This window comes from Ctenopharyngodon idella, chromosome 9, assembly GCF_019924925.1.
Source record: "Ctenopharyngodon idella isolate HZGC_01 chromosome 9, HZGC01, whole genome shotgun sequence".
Taxonomy (NCBI): Eukaryota; Metazoa; Chordata; class Actinopteri; order Cypriniformes; family Xenocyprididae; genus Ctenopharyngodon; species Ctenopharyngodon idella.
In genome coordinates, this window is record NC_067228.1 from 25,068,902 (window position 1) to 25,086,636 (window position 17,735).

Below are 17,735 nucleotides of genomic sequence, written 5' to 3' on the forward strand. Positions count from 1 at the left end.
CCATGCCAATAAACCCGCCTACTTATTCATTTATGGGTTTAGCAATTGCCTACTATCATTTCTGTCATTTTGCTCAGAGGAACAAGAACACTCCATGTATTTTGAAAACTTCTGCTCAGCCTTTGACAGTCTCAGTCATTTTTAATGGCTTTTCTGTTTGAAGGTTTAGCTCTTTATTTAATGAGACCAATGGCATGGATTAAGTGGCTTAACCTTCGCGACTCTGAGGGAAAACACTTTTCTGCCTATATCGCTTTCCCTTTATCACTTGCTTTTAGTACTCACACTCTCTTTATAAGTTTTCAGATGCATTGTTTTCTTTGTTTTTAGGCTTGTCAGTGCTGTTGTTAGCTATATTTAGATATATCCGGTCTCAGTGTTTAATGGAATGAGGATGCCTATCATTTTTAGCGGTCAACCAATATGGGTTTTTAATGGTCAAGACTGAACAGAGCGGAACAGGCTGTCTGATATAACGCCATAATGTGAAATAATGCATACATGTTACTGTTGGAAGTAAAATTAATAATTATATTAATCAAAAATTCACCAAAAGTAAGAATTTGTGCTTTGTTATTCAAAGGGAGCCAAATATCCAAGCATGTATGGTTACTGTTTGCTGATCTTAATATTGTCAACCAGTCTATCACGATTTATCAACAATTCACATCTAAACTTGAGGTGACGTGTCATTTTTTCTGTCAAAAATGGAAATTACAAAAATAATGTTTTCAAACAAGTTTACCTTTTCTGCTAGCTTCTGCTGGTGTATCAAGCTGGCAAAAGCATTGTTAGCCAACTATGGTCGCAAGTTCCATCATTAGCAACATTAGCAATTCTACCTTTTTTTAAAATTAACATTTGCAAATAGCATCACAAACTGTTGTGTGGTTGGAACTACAGTTCTGGACCTGTGGTTATAAGTGGACTTAAATACATACATACTTTCATTCCATGTATATACATTTCATTCTATGTGACTTAGTTTGTCAAGAGAATGAAAGAAGTGAATGTGGTTTGAACAGATTGTTTGAATTTACTACAATTTCAGGAAACAGTTCTGACTAGCTAGTTAATTTCTCCAACCATTAATTGTACTTTGGCGAGTTACATCATTGTATAGGAAACGCTGGTTGGGATTCTCAAACAGAGCAATGTTTTGATAGCACCACAAAGCCAAAGAGTTTACACTTTTCAGGGAAATGAACCTGTAAATGACTTGCTATTTGTGTCATTTTCTGTTAAACTAAAGTATAACTGTATCATCCAAGCTCCCTGTTGTTTCTTGACTCCTCCAGTCTGTCATGTCTTTTCTCTTGCTCTTCCCTCCCTCCCTCTGGTATATGGGTTGGCTGGAGGGAGTGTGAGCGCACCTGCCGATTAAGATGTGTTAAATAGAGCATATGTAATCATGTCTGTCTCTTGTCTGAGTCATGCATTTGTCATGGAGGCTTGACTTACTGTCTTACTGCAAGAGATTGTCCAGACCTGTGTAAGGGTTTTCAATCTTATCTGTGCATTTTCCTTGGTACTTAATGAATGTTATATTTGGTCAGTATATGGAGTTAGCTCTTCTACCATATTTTATTTCTTTCTCTCTCTCTCTTGGCAGTGGGACTCGATGAAAGATGACAGAGGAGGTGATTGTTATAGCCAAGTGGGACTACACAGCTCAGCAAGACCAGGAACTGGACATCCGGAAGAACGAGCGCCTGTGGTTGCTGGATGATTCCAAGACCTGGTGGAGAGTCCGCAACGCATCCAACCGCACCGGCTACGTCCCCTCTAATTACGTGGAGCGCAAGAACAGTCTAAAGAAAACCTCACTTGTGAAGAACCTGAAGGATACGCTTGGTAAGACATCTCACAGTTCAGTGAAGCACTTCACCAGTTCACAGCCCTGCCGAACTAGCAAAGTCCCTTTAAGGCAAGTTGGTTCATTCGGCAGCCATCTTGGCAACACCCTCAGGAAGCTATTTTTTATTTAGGGAGAAAACAGAAAATCTCCAGAACTGTTTCCCAAGTTTACGTGTCCATAACATGCCAAATCAGCAAAATCTGACAACAATTGGAAGGTTTGCTTACCTTCTTTTTTTTTTTTTTTTTTTTGGTTCTGTTTTGAATTTGACAGCAGGCATTTTCATGGCTAACATCCTCAGTTTTTGCAAAAGAGATTTAAGGTTCTGCTTATGATTGGTTAGCTCATTAGCTAAATGGTGTTGTTTTGATCTAAATGTCATACTGAAGAGCTCTTTCAGTAGGAGATGACGTGTATGACGTGTATGAAACACCCTCACAGTTGCCATGCCCTACTTCCCCCATACGCCTCCGGAGCTTCATGCCTTTAACGCTCAATCTGTCATCTCAAGGCACTAAGGAAGACTCTTGGGACTGACGTTTTTTGCAGCGAGTTGTGCACAAGCCAACAACACAAAACAAACACTGGGATTTAGGAAGCAACTTAACCAGTGGAGTGCCCTTAATTGCATGTGCTATGCTTTATAAAAATGATTTAATTTATTGTTGAGGTACTTTGATCTAAAATCAGTGTGCAGGGCTTTCATTCATTCTAATGAAACATCGTAATGTGTTACAACACTAAAAGCAAGTGAAGCATCTGAACAATCACTTGCCTTAAGTTTTTGATGATTTGTTATGGTTTTATTTAAGATAGGAGCCATGGAAATTATGTAATTGAAATTGCCACTGTTTAAAAATGTATCTCATGTTCAAGATTAGTGTGGCCCTAGGGGCTGACACTGGAAGTCAGGAGCCCCCTGCTGTCCATTAGCAAAATCCCCAATACTCAGTTACACTATACAGTTTAGACCTCAAAGATTATATATATATATATATATATATATATATATATATATATATATATATATATATATATATATATATATTTTTAGTTATTTATTATTTATCCTAATTAGACTTAATTTCTTATGTGCAGAATCATATTTGCCATATCTGGCCAATATTTTTTTCACAAGTGCAAGTTATCCATCAGTTCTCCCATGGGCCATCTCAGGACCTACATTTAGGTAAGACACTACAGGTGTGTGAGGATTAATGGATTTCTGGCTGTAGTGCATCCCAATTTCTGCTCTGTTCATGAAACTCCTGAATTCTAGGCCAGAGTGTTCCCATTTCCATATGCTGCAGATAGAGAAAATGAATTCAGGGGTAGTGGTTGAGAATGTAACCTGGAAAGTTTGGAAAGAGAATATGGAAAACTTTAAAAGATCTTGCATTCTGTTTTATTTCAAGGGTTAGTTTACCCAAAAATAAAATTTCAGTCATTAAGTACTCACCCTCATGTTGTTCCACACCTGTTCACTACTTATGACAATGGTTCAAATTGTTAAATAAAGTCATTATTTATAAAGTCATTATAAAGTCTTTATTTTGTTTAGTTTTGTTTAGTTTCTGCGCACAAAAAGTATTTGCGTCGCTCATAACATTAAGGTTGAACCACTGTAGTCACTTTGACTATTTTAACCATGTTTTCAACTACCTTTCTGGATGTCAAAAGGTGCAATGACGTTGCTGCCTACGTGTGGATCAGATACCCTCGTATTTCATCAAAAATATCTTAATTTGTGTTCCGAAGATGAACAAAGGTCTTACGGGTTTGGAACGACATGAGGCTGAGTAATTAATAACAGAAATTTCATTTTTGGGTGAACTAACCATTTAAGATACCATCCACACTGCACTGACCATTGTATTTTTCTGTATTTTTGAAATCTTTCCTAAACATTAGAGGATGCTTATCCCTGTCTATGCTTTTGTTCATCCCATATGTGATTACCAAGAGTTAATGAGCTCTAAATAACATTTTGTTATTTTGTTAATGAGCTTTGAACAACGGGAAGCAGTGAATCGATAATGCCTCCTTTGCTGCGGGGGGTAGAGACGTGGAGAGGTTTAATAGCTACTGAAGTTGTTAAACGCAATGCATTTTACCCATGCGGATCCCTGTGACAGCCAATGAAATTGGAGTAGGCCATCATTCAGCTTTCATGAAAACAGTGTTACATTTTACCTGCTTTCTTTCCATTGTGTTCCATTGTGTGTCAGTGAATGCGTGTGAATTCCAGGCAGGTTCAGTGGAGAATTGTTAAAGCAGGTTAGGCAAGTGTTGAAATGAGACTCCTCATTCACAATTAAACTGTTTATCCACAGTAAAACATTCAGCTTGGGATAATGAACAGTAGAAATGGATCAGCATAGTGGGAGTGGCTTATTTTTATTTTTTGTTTTAATTTGTGAAATGTTCTGATTACATTAGTATTCCCCCATAATCTGTGAAACAAAGATAACAAGGGACCATTTACTTGTATACCAAGAGGAAGGTCATGAATATGCGGCAGTGACCTTCTAAGTTAATTCTGCATTGGGAATTAATTCCCACTGAGAGGCCACATGGGACCTCTGATTGGTGGTTGTCACGGATACCTGCACTCGAACCCTCCCTCCATCCTGTTGAACTCAAAACCTGTCACTCTTTGAAGATCAGAGGATCTCGCTAAAGAACTGTCAGCGTACACTCACACACACTTCCTCTTGGCACCTTTGAGATCCAGAACTCACACACACTTACCATCATTCCACTTGCATCTCACGAGAATTATGCTGTGAATTGGCATTTCCTAATAAATCATCCCATGAAGAGAACAAAAAAGTGCAAAGAATGTAGCTCTGTGGTGCTAATAGATCCGTTTGTTTGGGTATCCCAAACTAGCCCTATCCAGCAACATTTGCTTGATAAAAAAAAGGTCTATGCTTTCAATAGAAGTTGCTTGACTGGTGCATACAGCTGCTTTTACTGTAAGTGGCTGGTAATATGCTTTCAAAGATGTGCCATTACAGCATCTGTTTGTCCAACCAGTGGCAGATATTTTGAAACCTATATCTTTAGTTGGTTAGTGTCTTTCGTTATTGACATTTGCTTTGTCTTCTGTGGAGGGTGGATAGTGACCTCAAACAGGCTCATGAGTAGCTTTATGAATAATAAAATAACAAGTGGGACACCCTAGGGCAGGGCTATTCAAGTAGTTTTATTCGAGGGCTTATTGGTAAGAATTATTATTATTATTATTATTATTATTATTATTATTATAGGCTTAAATGAAAATATTCTCACAGTGAGACTTGGTAACCACAGGTAAAACCATACATGGCTACTCACTGCCACTGTCAAATGATATTATATTATGATATGTTATATAGGCCTATAAAAAATACCTAAACACAGGTAAAAACTATACACACCTTCAAAAAGAAATATATTATGTATTCCCCTACCCACCTAATGAATATATTGCAATATAAATGGCTATTACATAGTATTCAATATATATATTCCACATTTCCACAAACCATGGTAAATTACTACAGTTCATTCATGGTAAATGTTTGTAAGGGTGGTGATTTGGGGATTTAAAAGTCTTTTAACTTCATTCATGGCATGTTTCTCCTGTTTTCCTCATCAGTCTTGTTGGGAATGTTGAGGTTGTTTCATCCGATTTAAAACTGTTTAATCGTTGAGTGATTTGTGGTTTGTAACCGATTGGTGTGTGTCAAATTGAAACGCTTCTCTCACTGGATGTTGCAACGCTGCGTTCATTCCCGCTCCGGGACCTGGAATAAACGCAGCTCCTTTAAGCTTTCGTTCCATTATCCACTGGGCCGTGCTGCGCAGTTCAATGTAAACTAGTGAAACACCTGAAAACAGCGCTATTTGTTCTGTATTTGTTGTTACTGACCGAGAAACCACTTCAGATGATTCAGTGACAGAGCGGTCCGAACAAATCCAAATCGTTTCAGATAGTTATGCAAGTGTGTTTGGCCAAAGAATGATTAATTCACAAATGATTGGTATCGCTGCCGCTGATTCAGTCGACCGAAATACGGGACACACATAATAACCGCTTAAGCATTCGCACGGAAAACGTTTCTCAGGTCAGTCGGAGGAGCGTGCATAATACAAACAGTGTGTATATATCCATACAGCTGCAGGCGACACTGCGGCCACGTATCTAACCAAATTTAGCTGCACTGCCAGGAAAGGAGGAGGAGGTAGGTTGGGGTGCCCTCGGGCTGGATGAAGATGTTTGGCGGGCCGCCAGTTGAATAGCCCTGCCCTAGAGTCTCGTAGACTTCAAAGAGTTAAGTTCAGCATTTGAGCAACCCACTGTTTTTACATTAAAACCACATTAGGACAGGCATTTTGACCAAGAAATGCATTTGATTGTTCACACGCACATTATCGCACAGTATGAACACTCATACATGCACATTTTTCCTATTATTAAAGTATTGACTTGGTACTAAAGTTCTAGTACTTTTGACATAAGGCTTGCCATTTTTATTTTCCTACATTTATTTTAGCTTATTCCTTTTTCTGACACTTTTGGGGATTCTGTCACCTTCTAAAATATCAATACTGCACTATGTGGATGTTGAGATGTGCTAAGATAGGAACAGTCTCCCTGTCTAAAAACATTCTTAATCTGCAACATTTTATTTCCCTAACAGAGGCAGGACTCAGTGAATGGAGCCTGCAGGTTTACTGTGGGTTAAGTTCCAAGATAATCACATAGATGGGGAGTTAATTGAATGAAGAGATATTTGGCTAGTATTGTGGTATGGAGCTTAATGGACAGCATAATGGTAGGGGGGAGCTCCATTATTGCAGCTTTGATGGTTGGATGATTTTGCCTGTTAAGAAGTCAATTTTATATTGGACAGAAGATGTACCATAAACCGAAGGTGTAAAGGTTAAAGAGAAAGGGGTGATTGATTTCTGGAAATGTGAGTTAATGGGTGGTTATTTTGCCAACTTGTAAATAAAGATTGGAAAAGCAGAATTCAGGGCTTTGTGTGTGTACAGTTGTGTGAGTGCCTTTGTGGAATGGGGTATGAATATGCCTGTCTGGCTGTGTTAAAATGAATGTGTTGGAACGGCTATGAGGGAGTTTTTGTTATTGTATTACTTGCAGTAGTTTGGTGTGCCATGTTTTTGTCATTTGAGATGGACCAGATCAGCTCTTTAAATCTCCTCTGCTCAAATCAACAGCTTCATCCTTCTCTGGGACTTTTGAAAAGAGGTTTCACATTTTCACCTCAAAGACTTTTCATAGATTTTTCTGTCTTCTTTCTCCTCCTTTTTTACACCTTCTCAGGCGTTCCTCTCACGTATTTGTCACTGGTGGTGGGACGTGCTTCTATTTCTAGATTTCCCAAAAGGTCTTTGTTCTGTTTGTGTTGCAGTGTTCATTCCCTGTCAGCACGAGCCTCAGAAGTTCATACCACTATCAGCCAACACAGTCTCAGAGTTCCAGTATAGGGAAAAAGTTTGTGCTCCCTTTGAACTGGAAGATTAACTTTTAACTGTTCTTGTTTGCAGTTCAGGTCACTCCCCCATCATAGAGATTTGAACGCTGTTACTACTCCAAACTGAAAAGTCACTGTTTAGAGCACTGATGCTAACTGACACTTTGCTTAGCAACTTAACCACTATTTCTGTCCATTATATTATCAGACAAGAATTTGAATTTGGATACTTTTCCTAACATTATCTAAAAATATTGTCATTGCCGGGGCATGTATAAAAGTGACACAAGGAGCTGAGGCCCTGTTTACACCTGATATTAAGATGCGTTTTGGTAGATCGGATTACAAGTGGACAACGCTAAATACAGGTGTAAACGGGGTCTAAAACGTTTTGAGCTTGTCCACTTTCGACCACTTTTAGAGGTAGTCAAAAACTCATATTGTCATTGCCGGGGCATGTAGAAAAGTGACACTAAGAGCTAAGGCCCTGTTTACACCTGATATTAAGATGTGTTTTGGTCGATCGGATCACAAGTGGACAATGCTAAATACCAGTGTAAACGGGGTCTAAAACGTTTTGAGCTTTCGACCACTTTCAGAGGTATTCGAAAACTAATTCTACCAGATTGCTTTCGTAGTGTAGACACTCATGTGGTCGATTTGCGTTCAAACAGCCACAAAAGACCACCTACTCTCCACCACCTGACCTAATGCATAAACATCATGGGAAGCGTGCTAGCCAGATGGGATTTAAACTTTGTCGGCTGAAGACCCAAGTTTGGTTTGAAGACAAAAAATGTACCAAGCACAGTGTTCTCTGACCATTCCTGATTTGTAACACACACTCGCTGCTTTGGCCGTGGTCTTGCGGCTGTCAGAAGCAGAGCAGAAAGCTGCAGCACTCCGTGTGTTTGTCAGTTGTCTCCTTTCACATTCATATTTGGCTTGCTATGGTAGTCGGTATTATCTGTTACCGGTGTTCAGTTGCAACACTGGTTTCATCACTTGCCCACCAAGGCAATTTTTTTCAGTTTAACGCGTTAAACATTTAACGCAATTAACGCAGTATCTGTTTTTCTGCGTTATATGATGAAGCTTTTATTCATGCAAATGCTTTTAATCCATTCAAGCTCTTTTGTGTTGTTCGAACCGACAATACAAAAGAGAATGCACTGTCTGTAAATGTCCTGCCTATGTGGCACACACACAAATTATGCTAATTATGTGTTCAGTAAGAATAATAAACTACCATTCAAGTAGTTGCCGCAAATATGAAAGTGAAAGTAAAATGCACATGGCCGCACATGGCCACACCGGCATTCATAAGCGGAGAGAGGTGGGTGGAGGCCCCACCCCCCGGTGACACCAGTATTACCGGTGTTGTCACATGTCGATTAACCCGTGGGAAAATCACCATCACATCCCTAATTCATATGTAAATTATGCAAGCTTATTTTGTCCATTAGATTGAAAGATCTAAAAAAAAAAAACATACATTTACCTACCTATAGACCCTCCCCTTGAAGAAATCAGGACAGAAGTGTTTGAAAGTGGACAAAAGAGATGGATTAAAGGTGTAAATGGGAATGTGTCTCCCTCGTCTACTTGTTATCTGAACACATCTTTATACCAGGTGTAAACAGGGCCTGAGAGCTCTGTGTAACCCTCATTCCCAAATTAATACGTATAGTATCAGTAAAAACAACTACATTTGCTAAAATTTTAATTCACATTAATAACTTCATATCATGACTGATCATTGTTTTCACTTCAGAGTAGTCAGGTACTCAAGCCCATCCCTACCTGCCAGACTGCAAAGGGTTGATATATCTTACTTTAAAGTCAGGAATTGTTTCCAGTTAATTCTCACCTCAGAAAGCCTTAGGCAGAGGTATTTCCAGGTAAATGTGCAGTGTGGTGTGAGACTGACATCCCTAGGGGAATTACCTGTTAAGTGTACTTCAGTGGTCAAGGACCCAGGAGTTGAGGGCTAATGGAAAATGGGGCTTCTTCTTTCTTTTTTTGTCTTCACACATATGACTCACGTGCAAGAGATGTTTGTGTGTATGTGTGTGCAAGCACACATGGATGCATGTGTGAAAGCTTTGCAGTTCATTTGATAGGCTCCTAGAAAATTGTGACAGACATTAAATGTTCTGTTATTCTGTGCATCATTACTTGCCAAATTCACTTCTCTTTCTCCTGTCAACTCACATCAGGATGTGTTTCTTTGAAGGGCACCTATTATGCCCCTTTTTACAAGATGTAAAATAAGTCTCTGATGTCCCTAGAATGTGCATGTGAAGTTTTAGGTCAAAATACCCCACAGATCATTTTTTATAGCATGTTAAATTTGCCACTTTCTGGGGGTGAGCAAAAACATGAGGTTTTTGTGTGTGTCCCTTTAAATGCAAATGAGTTGCTGCTCCTGACCCCCTTTCAAGAAGAGGGTGGGGCTTCAAGAGCTCATGCAACAAACAAACAGGACAATCTCATGCACTGAAATTGTCAGAAACTGTCGGCAGCTGCGTTCAGTTCGAACCGGAGTCAGACAATAATGACTACAGAGCAAGAGAATATATACTGCATTGAGACAGAACAGGTATAGTTTAGTTTAATTACGGTTATAAATTATGTTGTAATCTTGCTTTTATCCACTATTAGTACAAGCCTGTTGTAGTGGACCCTGTCCGAATGATGGCCAAAACTTTACTGATGAGTTTTATGAAGTTTATTGTATATCAAACAAAAGATGGAGCATCCGTTTTTCACTCCAGAAAATCACAGTAAGAGCTGAATAAAACACAGTACAAGAAGTGCGCATTAAATTCTTATCCATAATCTCTCTCTCTCTCTCTCTCTCTCTCTCTCTCTCTCTCTCTCTCTCTCTCTCTCTCTCTCTCTCTCTCTCTCTCTCTCTCTCTCTCTCTCTCGCATTATCATCAACATACACAGCAAGTGACACACAAACCATTGTTACAACTAACAGTAAACAAATATATGCAGACCTTGTGCCTTTTCTGGGGGTGCTTAATAAACTGATAAACTTTTTTTTCTTAAAACAACTCAGATGAAATGTTATAGAGTGTGCATTCTCCTTTTCATTACTGCCGTAACCAGCATCGCCCTGGAGACTATAAGCCGGATCACGAACAGTTGGTACTGATCCATCCTTGAGTAACAGCTTTTTAGCAAAACCTGTTTTCTGTCGTCCCTTTGTATTGACACTTGTTCACAAAGCAGTCTGGTGTAAAATGATTCGCGGAGACATAAACGAATTTAGGTATTTGGGGGTACATTCTCTTCAAAAACAAAACGAATCCACTGCGTCTTCAGTGGCTCTGATGTCAGGAGTACATGAAGACTTAGGTGTTTTGTTGTTGAATGTAAGAGTGAACATGAGTTGCTTACGAGACGTTGTCGCTACAGCTGCTCCGGCCTGGAGAAAATGGCGGACAGTGTACAACTCACTCAGGCGAGGTCTATGCTAATACGGCAGAGTCCGTCAGGAGTCATGGGCGGGGCCTGTACAAAGTGACACCCAGAATCTGCAAACGGCTTGTTCTGAGACACTGCTTATGATTTATGGGGATTAAAAAATGAGGAGAGGGTGGATTTTTATCATTACAGGGTGGTTGTGTACACACACTGCAAACACACATTTATGTTCAAACATGTAAAAGTGAATTTTGCATAATAGGTGCCCTTTAAAGTGTCTTCCCCTTGCACCTTTCCCAGTCGTATCAGTACAAAGCAACTCCAGCATACTGCCCCTGTTGCCTGGGAGGCTCATTGCACTTGAGTTGCTCACAGACAGCTAGGGTTTGGAGTGTGCAAGGAGTTACCAGGCCACAGCTCAATTTCCACACCTCACTACACTATGTACTCTGTTTGCAGTGACCGCACACTGAAAGTGGGCATGCGCACACATTAAGCTTTTGAATGTGTTGTTCGTGTCCACATGGGATCAGTAGAGGAGGCGGTGACAGATCTCCTCTGTTACCTGGGAACAAGTGAGAGGGCTTATTTTTGGCTGCCTGTCAAGACACTGAGATGCAAACCAGGTTCCTACTTGGTATACGGCAGGGTACCTGTCTGTTTCACTGGCATTTAGAGAATAAATGTATTGACGTGCAACGAAACGCGGATAATGGTAAAAAATCAGCTCATTATAAAAAACAAACAAGATTTTTAAATCGTGAGGCTTTTCTCCAGTTCTGTCACCAAAACATGCACACATTGAATATGCAGCCAGAATTCTGATGAAGGTGTTTATATACCTATGTGCGCTGATCTAGTTTTTCTAAAACAGTTTTTGACTTGTCCCATAACAGAACACCAGATTTTAACCTTACACATCGGTTATTAATATGGATGAAACAGTTACCGGTTTGGCGATTAAACCATAAAATTCCCCACATTTAGTATTACCATTTCGTATTTTATTTGTCATTAAAACCGTATTTGAAATATGTGTCAGTGTGTGTATTAGTACTTTTTGAATATTTCCAGCACATTTTAAAAATACAATGATAATATTGATAACCGTGATCATTTTGGTCACTATAATCGTGATATGAAATTTTCATACCATTTCATCTCTAGTTATTAAGCATAATCTGTACACAATTTCGCTTTTATTTATTTATATTTTTTTATTTTTTGGTGATAGTGGTGTACGTCTGTTTTGATGATCTGTGCTCAAACAATTGTCTGTCTCTCAGGTTACTTGTTCCTTTGTTAGATAACCAGATCATAGTAATCCCATTTCTCTTTAAAGCTGAATTTGAACGTCTTCAATCCTTAATCTCTCTTTTCTTCCACGGTTCCCAATGCGCCCCCAAGGACTCAAGTGTTTACTTTCTTCCTTGGCCTTTAGCACAGTCTGCTCTGTCAGATCACTAGTCTTGAGTAGATCAGCTTCTATTTGCCCAGAAGTGGTGTCATTTTTCTATAGGAGGAGAAAATGTAATGCTTTAAGACATCAGGGAACTTAGTGGTACTTGGCAGTCTGTTGTTCATTGGAGAGTAGGAATGGATATCGTAAAGGAATTTAAAGGAGAAGTCTGTGATTTCTGCACCACTCACTTCACCAACATATTGGAAATAATTTTTCTCCCATTTGGCAACCAATAAATTTTCTTGTTGTCTTTGTGACCGATTCATTCGAAAGAACCATTCACTAAGTGTCTTTCTAGTTACACTAAATGTTTATTGTTGTGTGTTGTGTTTGCAAGTACATTGTCGTCTGTTTATCGTCATATCGTGCCTAGGCAGCTTTCTTCAAGATTTTCACTAACTTACTGTTCTGCCTCTTTCTATTCCTCTCAGGCCTGGGAAAAACAAAAAGGAAGACCAGTGCTCGTGATCCATCTCCCACACCCAGCACAGAGGCAGAATACCCATCCAATGGCAGCGCAGGAGGAGGTGGAGGGGGCGGGGCAGAGCGGATCTATGACCTGAACATTCCCGCACTAGTGAAGTTCTCTTACGCAGCTGAGCGTGAAGATGAACTCAACCTCATTAAAGGGGAGAGGGTGGTCGTCATGGAGAAGTGCAGTGACGGCTGGTGGAGGGGCAGCCATGCCGGCCGTGTTGGTTGGTTTCCATCCAACTATGTTCAAGAGGAGGTGGGATACGCAGACCATGACGGAGTCTTCAGTGACACTTTGGGGGGCTTCCGGTCTTTGAAGGTGGGGCAAGGGGCGGCGATGGCCAACGGCCGGCCAGGAGGCTCCGGGAGCTCCGTTCTGCATGTGGTCCAGACTCTGTATCCCTTCAGCTCAGTTACAGAGGAGGAACTGAACTTTGAGAAGGGTGAGACTATGGAGGTTTTGGAAAAGCCAGAGAATGACCCAGAGTGGTGGAGGTGTAAAAACAGCCGCGGCATGGTCGGCCTTGTGCCCAAGAACTATGTGGTAGTGCTCAGTGATGGACCAGTAGCGAAGAGCTTAGGGTCAAGTCATGGCTCGCCTCACATCAGTCACACAGTGCCCTCACGTACAGGCAAATTTGCTGGAAAGGATTGGTACTATGGTAACGTGACACGGCACCAAGCAGAGTGTGCGCTTAATGAGAGAGGAGCGGAAGGGGACTTTCTGATACGGGACAGCGAGTCATCGGTAAGTTCAACTGATTTTTCGCTCACATCTGTATGCCAAACTACCTGTTGCAACAACCTTTTACGTAGTAATGCAGCCTTATTTTTTACTTTTGTAATTTATGGGAAACCAAAGTCAGAAAAAAACGGCACTAGCCAACTGAACCACACAGTGTGAACCAATTATTTGTGCGACCCACAGGATAGTGAATCAGTTCGCACATCCCACTGACTGTATTGTGTGACGACAGACCAATTTGGACAGTGCTGAATAAACCATGAAACTTGCGCAACTTATTTGAATTCCATTAAGACTTTCACTTCCCATAGTCAAATTGTGTAGGGGTGCACAGTATGACCAAAATCTTACACATAAAATTCACATATTACATACATTATATATAATGTAATACAATATATTCATGGTAGATATTACAAATATTTTTAGCTAAAAATTTATACAATATTGCATACCCTGTTTGATAATCTGGTCAAATACTTTATGAATGAAAGGTACTTTATTTCATTGTATTATTTTCTTTGAAACTTTTTGTGAAAAGATATGGTTAATCAAAACAAATTAATAAATCTGCCCTATATGTAACTATATATATATATATATTCATATACAGTTGCAATCAAAATTTTCAACCCCCTTAATTTTGCTGCTGAGAACAAACTTTTATGAAAACAATTCATCAAAGGCATCAGTAAAATATTATACAAAGTTTATTAATACACATTTGAGTGATTCTGAGAATGTAAAGTTGATGAAAAATGAAAAAAATCAAACTGGCTCTAAACTTACATGTACAAAATTATTCACCCCCCAAATGTCAAATTTTGTGCAGAATCTTTTATTCTTCCTAACCTCACTCATAAGCTTTGCCGCTTTGCCAAATGCCATTCTTGACCAAGAAGAACATAAAAGGCTGACTTGAATATGCTTAATTCAATTCATTTGGATATACCTGTGGAGTTGTGGAAGAATGTTTTATGGAGGGATGTGACCAAACTGGAACTTTTTGGACTCATGGATCAACGGTACGTCTGGTGCAAAAAAAGGCTAAGCTTATGAGCAGAAGAACACCTTCTCCATGGTCAAACATGGAGGTGCTCCATTCTTGATAGGGGGGTTCTTTGCTATTGCAGGATGTAGAAATCTTGACTGTATGAAGGACATCATGAATTCTTTGAAGTATCAAGCCATTTTGGCAAAGATGGGGATGCCTTCAGTGCAGAGACTGATGATCGTTGGACTTTCCTGCAGGACAGCCGCCCCAAAGTATACATCCAAATCTACTTAAACTTGGTTCAGGGATCAGTCGTAGAATGTTCTTGAGTGGCCAGTACAGTCTTCAGATTGAAATCTCATTGAAAATATTTGGTGGAATTTGTAGAAAGCAGTGGTAACATGTAAACCAAAGACTATCAGTGATCTGGAAGCTTTTTCAAGCGAGGAATGGGCCAAGATTGCAGTAGAGTGGTGACAGAAGCTTCTAAACACTTACAGGCAGTGTTTATTGGAGGTTAAAAATAAAAAAAAAAAAAAAATTGACTTTGTGGTTGAATAATTTTGTACACGCAAGTTTGGAGCCAGTTTGATTTTTTTTTTTTTCTTTTTAACTTTCTCGGAATCACTCAAATGTGTATTAAAAAACTTGGTATAATATTTTACTGATGCCTTTGATGAATTGTTTTCATAAAATTTTGTTCTCAGCAGCAAAATGTCTTGCAGGTTAAGGGGGTTGAATAAATTTGATTGCAACTGTATATATATATACACACACACACCTGTGGCCTTTGTCATTTGAATGTCATTTGAATTCAATAGTAATGCACCAGGTTACAATATTTCTTGGCAACCATAAGTCTACACCAGATGTGAGGGGATTGTAGCATCAAGAAAAATGTAATCACTCCAATTATAATTACCAAAGCTGTCTGAACGGTCCTTTACTGCAACAATTTTCAATATATGCCATAGTTTTCTGCATGTTGGATTTTTTTTTTTTTTTTTTTAAATGCCATGGTACAGTATATATACAGTATAGCAAAATGTCCCTCCGTTATTTATTTATTTATTTATTTTTTTTATTTCATTAAAGAGATCTTGAATCAAGTTCTTTCCTGTTCAATTCCAGCTGTTATGTGGCCTTATTTCATTTTAATCAATGCTGCCATCTGGTGTTTAGGCATGGGAAAGCAGCAGCAACAATATCCCACCAATTTATCTCTCTGTTGTTTTCCAGCCCAGTGATTTCTCCATTTCTCTGAAGGCTGTTGGGAAGAACAAGCACTTCAAGGTGCAGCTGCTGGATGGAGTGTACTGCATCGGTCAGCGGCGTTTTAGCAGTATGGATGAGCTTGTAGAGCACTACAAGAAAGCGCCCATCTTCACCAGTGAGCAAGGAGACAAACTCTACCTTGTCAAGCCCCTTGCCTGAATCTGCCACTGTTTCAACGGACATTACCTCTCTCCCCGTGCACCTCCGTTTCCTACTTCTTTCTTTTTTTTTCGCTTCCTGCACACTCCACTGACTTTACTGAACCCTTGACTGAGGGGATGAAGGCTCCTTTCCCAAGCAACTTCAAGGACTCTTTGACATTTCAGAGCCCTGCATCGCCTCCACTCTAGTCGAGAGCAGTAGCAACTTTATCATTCTTTTAAAAAGAGATGTCCATCCTTGATATATGTGTCCTGTTTTTTTTTTTTAAGTGATTTACAGCCACCTTGGAGGTTTTAGTAAAGACAAACAAAATGCCATCTTCACTAAGCAACATCTGTAGAACTCTCTCGCAGCCTTTGGACAGCTGTTCTTCTGCTCTTCCTATTGCTGGTTAATCCACAACCTCTACACATTATATTGGTTTACATATATTTGCCCAAAAAGCATTACAGTATGTACAATAGTAGCTCTTGTACTGAATTAGCAGAGGAGAATAGATTCATGTGCATGTCTTAACCTTGATCATTCAGAGCAGATGGCCATGTGAAGAATGAGGAGTGTGATTTGGTTCCCAACAGATGGTTTGTCTCCATTCATAGAGCTCATCCAAAGGCCACGTAACATTTCTTTGTGTTCACACTGGTTGAATCCAAATCCAAACCAATATTTAGAATGTCAGATTTCACCCTGAAATAAAGCGGTGCTGTCCCATCCTCTGAGCCTTTAAAGACACTGTTTTTGCATCTACAGTCCGTCCAGCATTCATGAAGGCAGTGTTTGGACTTCTCTGCTCTTACAATGCGAACTAACAGGTATTTCTCTTGAATCAGAGTCACTTCAGGGTTTCTTCAGAATCAGGGTTCTTCATAAAGGGAGATAAATGCCGCAGTTACAAGAGGCGTTAAGAGACAGGGGATAAACCAAGAGATTGTAGCTTCTAAGAGAGAGTAGTTTCTGTAGACCAGAAGAGAGTTTGAATGTGTGTCCTTTCAACCAAATGTGCCACCCACTTCCAGTTCTGCTACTATTGATGTCTTATTGCACCTCACCAACATGTCTTCTCTGCTCTCAGTAACACATAGTTGATTGTGAACACTAATTCAAGAGTAATAAAACAAAAATATTATTTTATTTCTGTACTTTTGTCAATTACTCTGTTTACCAATAAGCGTGTTGGTCAAGGGGTTTTCAGATTTTTTTTTAAAAAAAAATCTATTTGTCTGAATGTTATTGAGCAATGTTATTTAATTCCTCTTTCCACTGTATGTACATATATATATTAAAAAAAAAAAGATATGGTGCATATATGAATCGTTTAGATCCAGCATTATGGTACTGTATTGAGGACAGTGTGGTGAGAATTGAAATACTTTTGTTCAATAAAAGTTTTGCAGAATAACGTAAAAGGATGTTCAGCGCTGTTGCCTGTGCTTTCTTTTCTCATTTTTCCAGCAATACTGATTTTTATGGCGCAGAGAATGTATCAATAATAAATTATAATAAATTCACAGTTTAAAAAATCGGCATGTCATGTGTGCAGTTCACCAGTGGATGTCACTATCAGAAAACAGAGTAAAGCAGAAAACTAAAACAATGCTCCTTGTCAGTCTTTTCAGATATGTATGAAGTTATAATTTGAGACATTTTACAGCATTTTGCACCTCCATATATATCAGTTTTCCCTATGTCCACAGGCCTGTGTTTCCCAATTTCATGATAAATACAGCATTTACTATAGATTTTTTTTTTTTTTTTTTTCTCATTTTTTATATTGTTGGTTATATCAGTAAAGATTCTCTCTAATGTATATATTCTTTTAAATTATTAAATTTATTTTAGCA

The 17,735-nt window shown here is 39.2% G+C and overlaps 1 protein-coding gene across 1 annotated transcript in view; it reads left to right on the top strand.

Annotated features, from left to right (window-relative positions):
- The window catches only part of nck2a (NCK adaptor protein 2a), a 66,424-nt gene extending 49,121 nt beyond the window's left edge, over positions 1-17,303 (top strand). Inside the window, exons 2-4 of the mRNA XM_051906345.1 lie at positions 1,613-1,854; positions 12,676-13,466; positions 15,697-17,303. Of these exons, the coding sequence (XP_051762305.1) occupies positions 1,629-1,854; positions 12,676-13,466; positions 15,697-15,891 (1,212 nt within the window). The 5' untranslated portion in view covers positions 1,613-1,628 and the 3' untranslated portion in view covers positions 15,892-17,303. The remainder of the gene's footprint in view (positions 1-1,612; positions 1,855-12,675; positions 13,467-15,696) is intronic.
- Positions 17,304-17,735: the final 432 nt, after the last annotated feature.